Source organism: Podarcis cretensis, assembly GCF_951804945.1.
Source record: "Podarcis cretensis genome assembly, chromosome: 10".
Classification (NCBI taxonomy): Eukaryota; Metazoa; Chordata; class Lepidosauria; order Squamata; family Lacertidae; genus Podarcis; species Podarcis cretensis.
In genome coordinates, this window is record NC_137179.1 from 26,579,949 (window position 1) to 26,592,486 (window position 12,538).

A 12,538-nucleotide genomic window follows, 5' to 3' on the forward strand; every position below is an offset into this window, starting at 1 on the left:
ATCACAGTGAAATCCTACACAGGTCTACACCCCACTGAGTACACTGGAACTTAGGTAAAGGTAAAGGTAAAGGTACCCCTGCCCGTACGGGCCAGTCTTGACAGACTCTGGGGTTGTGCGCCCATCTCACTCAAGAGGCCAGGGGCCAGCGCTGTCCGGAGACACTTCCGGGTCACGTGGCCAGCGTGACAAAGCTGCATCTGGCGAGCCAGAGCCGCACACGGAAACGCCGTTTACCTTCCCGCTGGTAAGCGGTCCCTATTTATCTACTTGCACCCGGAGGTGCTTTCGAACTGCTAGGTTGGCAGGCGCTGGGACCGAGCAGCGGGAGCGCACCCCGCCGCAGGGATTCGAACCGCCGACCTTTCGATCGGCAAGTCCTAGGCGCTGAGGCTTTAACCCACAGCGCCACCTGCGTCCCACACTGGAACTTACTTATATATAAATATAAACAAGTATAGCATTGCAGTCTCAGAATAGCAAAATGCAAAGAGGTGATTTGCAAACTTCAAGGTTAACTATTTTTCCACAGCATCTGAGGTACCGTAAGTGTGAGGATCACCAGGTTACTCAAGCAAGAATTCCATGTTATCTGTAAATTAAATGTAATTTTCTTTACAAGAAATATAAATAATGACACTTTGCAGTGATTTTCGTGCATTCTCTGTTTATTTGTCGGTCTTGAGACCTCTCTAGAAAATCACTTCCAGAATGTCAATAAAATTCAAACAATTACTTTGCAAATCATGCTTATTGTGGAATAGAGCAGCCATCACTGTTACTTCATGAGAGGATGGCAATAGTGTTTTCAAAATCTAACCATCCAACAGATCAAGTACTGGAGCACTTTAATGTAAACAGAAAACAACAGCGCCAGAAGGGGAAAAATAACCTATGCTGGTCCTGCTGAAATCATCCTAATCTACCCAAACAGAGGTAGCTTTGCTGCTTCCCCACCCATCTGCAATGTGCATGTGCGAACAGCAGCCCATGAGATGAGGAGTTAACAATTCCCCCTTTTACATAGTGAGCCAGTTCACACATAAAGGAAAGTCAAACCATGGTGAGAACACATGAGTATTCCCAGGGAGGAGACTACCAACATATGTCTCTACTTCTGCTGTGAGCTAAACCATGGTTTGGCTTAGCATGTCACCTGAACCTAGGATCGTGCTTTGTCTCCTTTAGACAAACCATGAGCTGTGAACTCAAGAATGAACCCCGGTTACAGCTTGTTGTTTATGTGAAGTGAGACAAACCACAAGCTTGTGTACAGACAACACTAAGCCATGCCCAGGTTTAGCTCACAGCAGCAGGACTTGGAGGAAGGAGTGAAGTGGCTTCAATCTCCTCTGTGGGAACCCACATTTTTGTGGTAAGTGGTTTAGCTTTGCATTTTATGCGCACAGCTAATTGACATGCTCCTTTGCAGTTTTAAAGAGTAATCTAAAGCTTTACTCACTGAAAAGTAGCAAGACTGCTGGGTAAGTTCTCCAGCTTGCAGCTTTAAGAGGCAGTGTTCCTTACCTTTTGAATGACCAGGTGCAGTGGAAAACAGGACTTATGTACCTCGAATGGTTGCTCAGCTTATGTTTCTCATTTTTCTAGTGCCAGGACACAATCTGTCCATGCCAAAGCAATTACAGCTTCTATAGCATCAGGATGCCCTGATTCATGAGGGACATCAAGGAAAAGTTGGCTTCTCTTCAAGGAATACCAAATTTTCTCTAACAAAGTTTTCCAACTGAGCTGTAATCAGGGATTCCAGTAAACATACATACACAGAGAACCTGCTGTACCAAGTGAATCATGGGCAACACAGCTTGTGCAAACCTACCACCCCTTATTCAACAGAACCACCATGCTAGTGCACTTATGGGAGCAACTATTTGATCATAGACTTTTAAAGTAGAGTACTTGTGACAGTAGATGCCACATATATGAATGATATTGTTCAGGCTTTATTGCAACTCACAGTGCAAAAAAAGATTCCCTTTCTATCTCCAATAGTACAGATTGGTACATTATAAAGGAGATCAAACAACTCATGTCAGGAGAAAAATACAAAAACAACCAAGTGAGAACAGTAGTATTTGTACTTGGTCTACACCAGAGAAAGCCGCCTTGCAGATTGGTGGCTATCAAATCAACATTGGTCAGAATCTCACCATGAAGGGCACAGATAATTTATTACGAGCGAAGAATCTTCTGAACAAGGTTGCTTTTAGATTCTGCTAAAAGAAATTCACCCAATTTTAGATACCACTCTAGAAACAAAGGGCTATGTGTCTTGATTTAGCTCCCCTTAGCAAAGAGAGCCCCTCACCCCCAGGCACAAACTTACTTTAATGAGTTCTAACATAGAGTCTGTGTCAGTTTGTATTCTAGATGGAAACAACCTTCAAAGGTCTTCAGCAAGAACAGTGCTGGCCAGTTCAGGGAAAGACTTCCTTAGCCTTTGATCACTGCTATGGGTCTCAGTTTAATGGCTTTCTTGCTGATGCCAGCTGCATGGCAGGTGTTAACCACATCTGTCACATTCTTGTAAGATTCAGGTGCCTGGGATAAATGAGATGTAAAAGGAGAGTTAAGAATATGTTTTGAGGTCTTTTAATAATAATAATAATAATAATAATAATAATAATAATAATAATGATAATAATACTATGAATTTCTATTCCACATCATTCAAAAAGCTACCAGGCAGCTTGCAATACACAAGGCTCTCAATACATGCATACATTCATAAGATTAATACAATGTTAGAATAAAAATCATTTTATTCTTTTGTACTGTTTTATTGTTGTTAGCCGCCCTGAGCCCGGCTTCGGCTGGGGAGGGCGGGATATAAATAAAAGTTATTATTATTATTATTAATTTCAAAAATCATCTAAGCAAAATCACTTAGGCTTTCCTTGATACAAGGCCAGAAATCTCATATAAACTCTCCAAAATGTGTGCTTAAAAGAGTAATGCCTTTCTTTGATTTCTCAAGACTTGGATTAAGGCGAGGTTCTTAAACAATAATTAAGCAAGATTGGTGCTACCACTGAAAAGGCCCTTCTTCCTCCTACAGTAACTCCCTCAAAAAAAGGGGGGGGGCTTTCACCATATCCCATATTACCAAGCTTAAAAAGACAGGAGAGCGCCTATTTCCCACCCCCACCCCCCATTATTCAGTTTATGAAGGACTATATTAAGTCCTTTTGAACAGGTGTACTGTAAACCACCCTGTGATTCTCCGATGAAGGGTGGTATAGAAATGTAGTAGTAGTACTGGTAGTAGTAATAACAATAATTTTCAACAAGCTTCCCTCAATCTTTAGGGGAAAAATGTTTTTTGGGCATCAGAAGAAATAACTGAAATGAAATGTACAACATTCGCTTGCCTTTCAGACTCTATAAAGCGATACAAAAGGAATGTTCTGAACAGTGACATGGGACACTGGATGTTCCCAAATGAGGGAGGGGGAGAGAAGAGGAAACCATTTTAGCCTGGAAGAGGTTTAAGGTTCCTAGAATGGCAGAGTCCAATAAAGTGTTGTGTCACCTTGTTGCTGGCAGACGTTAATACTTCACCAGGAGAGGAAGCTCACCCCAGAAGTAAATTCCCACAAAGAAGTTTATAAATCACTTACTTCTTCCATAACCAGTTTGGGGGATGCAACCCGGATTGCAATCCCCATGTCCGCCAGCTTGTCCAATACGTCCTGGAAATCCAAGTTGCGCCGAGATTTTGCACGTGACAATGCACGGCCCTAAAAACGACAATCGCTGTTTCAGTTACTGCCATATACTTGGGGGAAACGCCCCCAAAAGCCGCACACACTCTCTGCGAGCTCTTTAAAGGGAGCGCTGAGCAGAGCCTGGGATACATACATTTTTAGGAGGGACAAGTGCGTCTTATGGAGCAAAAAATATGGTAAATGTGAAGCGAGGGAGCAGTTGAGTAAGAGCAGTGATGGGCAAAGTAATTCTGGATCTACCAGTAAATCACTGGGTGTTGGAAATCTACTTGCTAAATCTACTGCCTGACTCCCAGCTATTGTTCTCCTGCTGGAAGTATTTCATTGGAAACATATGGGTTCTGCACAAGGCTCCAGTTGATGGAACTTGGGGTTCTGGTAGTAAACAAAATATATCCCACTAGATGGAAGGCTGCCCATCCCCAAACTAGATGAAAGTTGAAAGTTGCTTTGTTACTCACCGCTCCATGGCAGGTGGTACCAAAGGTTTCAGTCATGCCTTGTTCGGTACCAGTAAGGACATAGCTACAAGTTCCCATTGTTCCACCAATCAGGACAGGCTGGCCAGTTAGCTGCAGAGGCAAAAGAAGGGTGCAGAATCAAGATGACACGTCCCCTCAAGCTGTAAGCATATGCTGTTCAGCAAGGGTCCACTGAAGGTCACTACTGATCCACTCAGGGTCAAGCTTCCATAGTGAATCAAGGAAATGTCAGACAGGAGACATGCAAAATTTGACCAATCGGGATGTTTTGATTGCAATACAGCAGTACAGCAGACATTGAGAACTATAAGTCTTGACAGCTAGAAGGTTGCATGAAAAGGAATAAGGTAGAAAAGTGCACCAACACAATTGTAGGAACATGAGCTGTTAGGTGTGGAAGTCCACGAGGAGTAACAAATATACTATTTGCAGGAACTGTTGGCATTGGTAAGAAAGAAAAGGGCAACAAATTCATACCTGGTAATCAACCGCAATGAGGGGGTGGTGAGGAGGGAAAGCTCTGGTTGTTCCTTTCCGGTGCACCAGCAGGGTCCGTTCTTTTCCATCTACCACATGCTGCTCTACTTTGGCAATGTTGTGAGATACATCATAGATCACATGCAGATCCAGATCATCAGGGGTGGTATTGAAGACTTTAGCAAAAGCCTAGAAAACATTATAGACATAAGGAGAAGTCTCTGAATTTAAAAAAAAAAATTTTTTAGAGCTGTTAAGAGCCCAAATCATCTGATGAACATATAACTTATGGCTGTTGCCATGATGACAGTGGTGGAACCACACCTCCAGCATCTACTCTCCGCAGTGCCCTCACATTGTTCTACTGAACGTAACTCAGCAGTTTAAAGTTCAAGGGGAAAGTCCATTTTCCTCCCAAGAAAGACAAAACTCATTAATGGGGCCCAGCCCCGTTCATACATCCTGTTTATGAGGAAGATGACAAGGCACTGCGCCACCAATCCACAATCCAGTTAAGCCAACCTCTTCCTACCAACATGGAATGATATGGATTAACTTCTGGAACAAAATAATTTAATCATTCCAGAAATGTTACCCAGGTGTCAATCAATCAGAATGCAGCTGAATAGATCCCACTGGGGCTTAAAGAGACAGAAGTGAACAAGTTCATGCTCTTTCTTCTCACCTGTCTGGTGAGGAAAGTCATGGAAGAACGATTGACCCATGCATAGTTTCCAGCTGCTGCCATTCCCTTCAAGTAGTCCTGTCCCTCCTGGGAAGCAATCCTGGCACAAGCCAGCTGGCGGTCATTCACTATGATCTTGTCTCGTTTCATAGCTTTTTCCATAGCCACTAGGGCATCTGTAAAAGGGGTGGGTGGTGGGGAAGAGAGACAAAAAGCAAATTCAATGTAGGTCTCCATTAAGCCCATCTGAACTAGCACACCCAGAAACTGGCCATATCTGAGGCTTCCACAAATGCCAATGACATGCATGAAGACTGGGAGGAAATAATGCATAAAGCAGTAACTGGAGTCTGTGGATACCTGCAAGAAGGGGGGAAAGTTTCAAGGGCAAAGAAGAAGAAAGGAAGAAAAAGCCTAGATACCTGTAGCTACTTGGTGGCCAAGGCCTCTGCTGCCACTGTGGATCATCACACAAACTTGGCCCTTGTGGTCTATGCCCATCTTCTTGGCAGCATATTCGTTAAAAATTTCATCTACAACCTGGATCTCAGCATAATGGTTTCCTGCTCCCAAAGTCCCTAGCTGTCGAATAAAACAAGAAAGCTTAGCAGATTCTGAAATGGGAAGCAAAATGGAAGACAACTGGTTTCCCTTAGAAAGGTTGAGGCAATGGCCTCCCAGTCTTTGATGCCATGTGGCATCTCGCTAGAGGAAGAGATACTGCTGAGAGCAAAGGTTTCAGCTATAAGCCTGAAATCTACCTGAGTGTTACAGCTTACTGAACTGTAAAATATTTGCCTCAGTTTAGAACTGTGGGAATATAAATTTTCTTGTTGTGTTCACACTAGAAAGCCCATGTAGTCAATGCCCAGTGCTTATCTTCATCTGCAGCCAGACACCTCTGCAAAGCTCAAACCCAGGACATTGATGACATGACCTCTATTGATCAGATGCTAAGGAAGGGTTACTGTATCTGTACATGGAAGTTTATTTTTTAGCTATTATTCTCCTACTTGATATTTCTTGTTGCTGTTTGTTTCATAGGTTCATCATATATTGGACAATGCAAAAATTGTCCATTTTTTTTACATGGCAGCTCAGAGATGAGGAACTTACTGCCTTCAGATTATTGTGGGACTCTTAACTCCCATCAGCTCTAGCCAGCATGGCCAGGGATGAAGGGAATTACATTTCAACAGGATCTGGAGCAGCATATGTTTCACATCCTTGTCCTAACAAAGCAGCATGCCAAGACATTGGTTTTCAGGAAATTCCTTGAGCTTACTCAGAATTGAATGATACAGTGGTGCCCCGCAAGACGAACGCCTCGCAAGACGGAAAACCCGCTAGACCAAAGGTTTTTCCGTTTTGGAGGCGCTTTGCAAAACGAATTTCCCTATGGGCTTGCTTCGCAAGACGAAAATGTCTTGCGAGTTCCTGCGGGTTTTTCCCCCTCCCCCCCTTTTTCTAAGCCGCTAAGCCGCTTATCAGCTGTTCCGCTGATAAGCCGCTTAACAGCTGATCGCTAAAAGCCGCTAAACCGCTAATAGCGCTAATCCGCTAAGATGTCAATGGGCTTGCTTCGCAAGACGAAAAAACCGCTATACGAAGAGCCTAACGGAACGGATTAATTTCGTCTTGCGAGGCACCACTGTACTTGAACATAGATTCTGCCCTCCCTGGCTACAAACAAATCCAGCACCTTTAGTCAGTGTTAGTTTTTTTAAACTGTTTTTAATATTGTGTCTTAATTGCTGTAACCCCCTGTGGGATCTTGTGATTGTGATAGCAATAGCAATAATAATAATCCTCTCATCAAGACTTATTTTTTCCTTGCATATTCTCACTCTGCTGAAATGTACCCAAGAAGTTAGCATGAAGTTCTAAGTGGTAATGCAACATCATCTCAGAAGACCAATTACCTGGGGCAAACCCCTTTTCTTAGCCCTCGCAGAGACTTTATTTGGGTCAGCTTGCAGCATCCTCCCATATTCTTCACAGTGCTCTTTATCCTCAGCCCAGGCATAGCCTTCTCGGAGGGACCAATCTACCCCCATCTCCAGAGCCTCCTCTAAATCCCTGGGGCAACACACAGAGAGATTGACTTCTAGTAACTGACACAACTGATTGGTATTGTTGTACTGATTACATAAGAAAAACAATCCTGAACTTTTGCAGATATCCAGATTTCTTTGGTTGCTCTCAGTTAAATAATTTCAGACTGCTGACTGTGGATTCTTACTGTGTATTTTCACTATATACATTGTGATTTTGGTTAAGGGGTGCTATTTTTAAAAAACCAATTAAAAAAATACAGGACCGAATTAACAATGACACATGGCTCTTTATTTCCTACTACAACATGGCTAGATACCTGACTGTTAAGGTACAGTTAGGGCTTATTAAATTTATACATTGCTTCTCACACAAAAAGACAAGGGTGGAGGGAAGACACCCTTCCAGTATGGAGATGCTGCTGGAGAAAGGAAAGTTAACACTTACTTGGCGTTCATAGGAATGACACCCTTGGACCCCACACCAACAGGAATATGGTCAAACATGGCCTGAGCAAGCTGCTCCTTCACAGGCTGGACATCACTCTCATCAAGATTGGTGCGCAAGAGCCGTACGCCACAGTTAATGTCAAATCCGACACCACCTGCATGAGTAAAATAAATACAAATGCACCCTTCAAAATTCATACATGCAATTGCAGAACCAACTCATCACCACAATCAAATGTTCTTCAAGAGAAGTTATAGTTAAATATTTTTCAGCAAATGTCCCCTGACTTGGACAAGTAAAAACATCAACCCCTCAATTTTGTTAGTCAGAAGGAACACAACTAATCTGCACTGGTTTGGAAGGCACAGATTACAAAAAGATAGCACTTCATGGAACTTCTGCTCAAGGAGCCTGAATATGCAGAATTCATAAGGGCTATCTTATTATTAAAAACAAATATACCCTTCTTACTCTAAAACAAGCATTCCTAAATTGTATTTGTTTTAAGTTTGCTTCAGGGTGGGTGTCTTCACTGCTACAATACATTACAGTTAATAGTGTCCTAGGCATGGATTTCAGAGAGTCCAGTGAGACAATAACTAAGTTAATTGACAATTTACATATTCATCTGCAATGTACCTAAATCTGAATGAGTACAGTGGTACCTCCGGTTGTGGACGGGATCTGTTCCGGAGCTTCCGTTGGATCCCGAGGTTTCCGCAACTGGAGGGACCGCTTCTGTGTGCGCATGCACATGCGGCAGTAGACCGCTTCTGCGAATGCGTGCACAGCAAAAACCCGGAAATATACTTCTGGATTTGCTGCTTACATATCCCGAAGTTTACGTAAGTGGAAGGATACGTAAGCAGAGGTACGACTGTACTGTGAAACACATTTTGTTTTCCCATCTGGTTTCGATAGATTGCATAGATCTGCAGAATAAGGGTTCTCTCCCTGCACAGAGAACATCACATTCAAACTGCTCATACCTGGTGATACCACTGCTTCTGGGTCATTCATATCAAAGGCAGCCATGTTACCAATGGCAAACCCATAGCCTGAGTGGACATCTGGAAGTCCTATAGATCTCTGAAATTCATTTTTAAAATAAACAAAAGAAAGGCAATCAGTCATAAGATGAGGATTCTATGACAGCATGGACTCAAGTTCTACTTGCCCTGCCACACAGTCACTGCAAAATGGACATTTCTTTAAAAAAATCCTTTGATCCTAGCCAAAAACTCAGCAGCTCACAAATTTAGAAATTGGCCAGCTCATGAAGGGCAGCTCACAAATTTAGAAATTGGCCAGAATAAGTTGCATGTAGGCCCCCTTCAAAAGTAAGTGGTGAATGTTAACAACTGTCATCTTGCCCTGGATTGCTGGTATTTAAATGTCAGGAAATTGTTGTGATGGGTCAATTTAGTGAAGGCTGAATTATTTCAAAATTATTTTTGGAATAATTAAGAGGGCAATGCTACAAATGCTGACAACACATATGGGGCTTCTATTTTGAAACACTGGGTCAACAGGATATAGGGACAACTCTTTAAAATCACTCACATGAACAATGCCAGGCAGTGCAGCTACATTTCCGATTTGTTTCATGGCTGGGAGGAAGCCACCAGCTCCTAAAAAAGATGGATGATGAGAAGAACAGTCATCCTCCTTTCATACAAATTTGTGTTTGATGACATCACACCATTACATCAACTTTCCTTTAAATTTGCATGACCATGTTACACAGGTGAAAACTTCACTGTGAAGCACATCTACTTAGAGCTGGCATAAGACAAGCTGTGACCAAGAACACAGATGTTTCAAAGCCAAGATTAAGGGGTATTTGGTTTCATTTCAGTGCAGTTAAGATCCCTTTTGACAGACCAGAAAGTACTAGCTTAAATTAAGCAAGCAAAATTATGCAGCATGTTCTACTTCTAAATGAAGTCTAAGTCTTAAAATAAATTGTGTTTCACCATAGTCTGACAAGTGGCAGATTAATTATAGAGAGAACATTTTCATGAAGGCTTATAATATTTTTCATCAATTAAGAATTGCTCTGTGGTGCCTGAACATATAGGCAGTCCTAAACTCTAAATGCATTGGTTGAATCTATGTGAATTCTGGATTCATCAAAAGTGAATCTGGAGCTATGATTCCACACACAACAAACCAGTGAGATTGGGTGACAACACATACTAACCTCCACCTCTGCATGAATTTCTTAACTCTTCAAACATTAACTTCTCTAAAGGATCATTCACGTAGAAGACACCTTCCACCTACAGACAGAAGAATGAGGAAAAAGGGAAACAAAATGCATCAGTTCTTACATAAGGCCAGTGACAAAGATTTACCATTCAAGCAGAAGCTGGAATGTAGCTGCATCTAAGCAGGCGACAAGGCTTAGCCACAATTAGGGAAACTTTAGACACTTCTAGTAAAGGTTTAGATGGACTAAAACTTGGAATATAATAAGCTTGGCTGAATACTTGTTACAGAAGCTGTTGAGTTTCAGTAAGAATTTCACATATCTTGAATCATGGAACAAAATGTATCTTCTGACCCATGAATGACACCAATGCTGTAGTTAGCAATCTTCAGTTAGAGATCAAAAGTGAGAACTTCCTTGAGCAGTCCTAGAGACTCTCATCTAGTTGTGACAAAATGAGAGGTAGCTTCTCAGAAGTACTTGAAGCCCTAAACATTTCTAAAATACAGTTTCCTTCTTATGGGGCAATCTGGGAAAGTCTGTATCTTGGCTCTAGGCCACAGAAGCATCCCAGACCACTTCTGAGAACATGAAAGAAGCCAAGACCCAAATACTGACTGCTGGTAGCCCTTTTTAACGTGGCAAGAATACAGCAACACCCAGCAATGATGGAAACCTGCTTCAGGAGGCATTTTTTAAAAAAAGATTTTATCATGCATATAAAATTTTACTTTCAAGCGGTTTTAAAACCAGTTGAATACCACATTCATCTCACTAGAGAAAGGTTTCAGCAGTGCTTTAACGCTCCACATGCATAAGTAGTGCAATCATAATGCTACTAATAATCCGAATGTAGCATAAACTAACTTCAAACCGGGATTTGACACAATGTACTGAAGGATGATGTCCATCAGAAGGCCAGGTATGGAAAGCAGTTGGCAATGTGGTACTTAAATCTTGAGGGAGCTGCACTCTGCACATGCGTGGGGGAAGTTTTAACCATTACAGTGGTACCTCGGGTTAAGTACTTAATTCGTCCTGGAGGTCCGTTCTTAACCTGAAACTGTTCTTAACCTGAAGCACCACTTTAGATAATGGGGCCTCCCGCTGCTGCCGCGCCGCCGGAGCACGATTTTTGTTCTCATCCTGAAGCAAAGTTCTTAACCCGAAGTACTATTTCTGGGTTAGCGGAGTCTGTAACCTGAAGCGTCTGTAACCTGAGGTACCACTGTACTTCGTGCGTTCCTTCACTTCAGCAATAAAGGCGAGCCGGGGGGGGGGGCTAAGCACCGGCTCAGACTGAACACGCCCCTACGTGCCTGTCCCCACACAGACCCCCACCGTCCTCCGACCCACTCACGTTCATGTTGGGCACGAAGCCCTTCTTGATACGCCAGCAGTGCTTGTCCAGCTTGTCCAGGTACTGCAGCTCATCGTTGTAGCTTCGGCTCATGGCGGCGGCGGCGGCGGCGATTCCGAGCAAGCTCCGCTCTCTGCCGTGGCTCCGTGTCACTGAAGTCCGCCAACGGCGCGCACACGCTCCTCTTCAGCGCCGCTACGGAAGCCGAGGAGGCCGCGCGCCGCCTCCCTAAGGCAGAAGCTGAGGAGAACTAAAGGATTGGACGGCGCCCGCAGAGGCACAAACTTCGTTCGCCTTTCGCGAACCAACCAGTGGCTTTCTTCTTCTTTTTTCCCTACCTCCTTTGCAGCGCCGCCTAGTGTCCAAAACGGGACAGCGCGTTGAAATAAGCTGGTTGTGGAAGGGACCGCGCTTGGTGTGGGTCAAATATCAAAAGAAGGGAAGATCACCAGAGCAGCCAAGGGTCTTCTTGGGCCGCTTAACCCTGCTTTCCTGGTAAGCCCCACTGGATTCAGCAGGGCTTGCTTCTGAGTAGACATGGTTAGGGCTGCGCTGTAGCACATTTTTTTAAGGCATGAGATGTTTACTGCAAAAGATGGATGGACAAAACCTTTGGAACCTCTCTGGTGCTTTATTGTGAATATATTCTGCAACATATTCTTGACACAACTGTAGTATGTTAGTGGTACGTTTCTTCTGCTTATGCAGGGTGGATTTGATTTAAATCAAATCAATTTAAATCACAATTTAAATCACTAGTCAGTAAGACTTGGTTTAAATCATTTTATTTATTTTTTTACAGAAAAAAAAATTCTTGCTGGTATAGTCTTAATATTTACAACCTGATGAAGGTTTCATTTTTGGAATAATAAATTTTCAGAGTAGTTTTTACAGTTATATCAAAAATTGCTTATTTGGTTATACTATTATAATTATAAATCTTCATCCTGGAGAAGAGTGACTAGTGGGGTGACACAGGGTTCTGTCTTGGGCCCGGTCTTATTCAACATCTTTATCAACGACTTAGATGATGGACTCAAGGGCATCGTGATCAAATTTGCAGATGACACC

General features: G+C 42.8%; 1 protein-coding gene across 1 annotated transcript; it reads right to left on the reverse strand.

Annotated features, from left to right (window-relative positions):
- Positions 1–647: 647 nt before the first annotated feature.
- RTCB (RNA 2',3'-cyclic phosphate and 5'-OH ligase) lies at positions 648–11,668 on the reverse strand. Its single transcript, XM_079992753.1, has 12 exons — positions 11,468–11,668; positions 10,099–10,177; positions 9,459–9,526; positions 8,885–8,984; positions 7,893–8,049; positions 7,313–7,469; positions 5,813–5,972; positions 5,391–5,566; positions 4,706–4,894; positions 4,208–4,318; positions 3,639–3,758; positions 648–2,559 (listed from the first exon to the last, which is right to left on the reverse strand). The coding sequence occupies exons 1-12, from the start codon at positions 11,558–11,560 to the stop codon at positions 2,452–2,454; spliced, it is 1,518 nt and encodes a 505-aa protein (XP_079848879.1). The 5' UTR covers positions 11,561–11,668; the 3' UTR covers positions 648–2,451.
- Between the last annotated feature and the right edge of the window lie 870 nt (positions 11,669–12,538).

What these genes read in the sequence shown, in the direction of transcription:
- RTCB (XM_079992753.1), bottom strand. Translation starts at nt 11,560, where the DNA reads ATGAGCCGAAGCTACAACGATGAGCTGCAGTACCTGGACAAGCTGGAC. An exon ending in GCTTCGTGCCCAACATGAAC is followed by an intron (nt 10,178 to 11,467) that starts GTGAGTGGGTCG and finishes TTCTGTCTGTAG; the next exon opens with GTGGAAGGTGTCTTCTACGT. An exon ending in GTACCACCTGCCATGGAGCG is followed by an intron (nt 3,759 to 4,207) that starts GTGAGTAACAAA and finishes TGTCGTTTTTAG; the next exon opens with GGCCGTGCATTGTCACGTGC.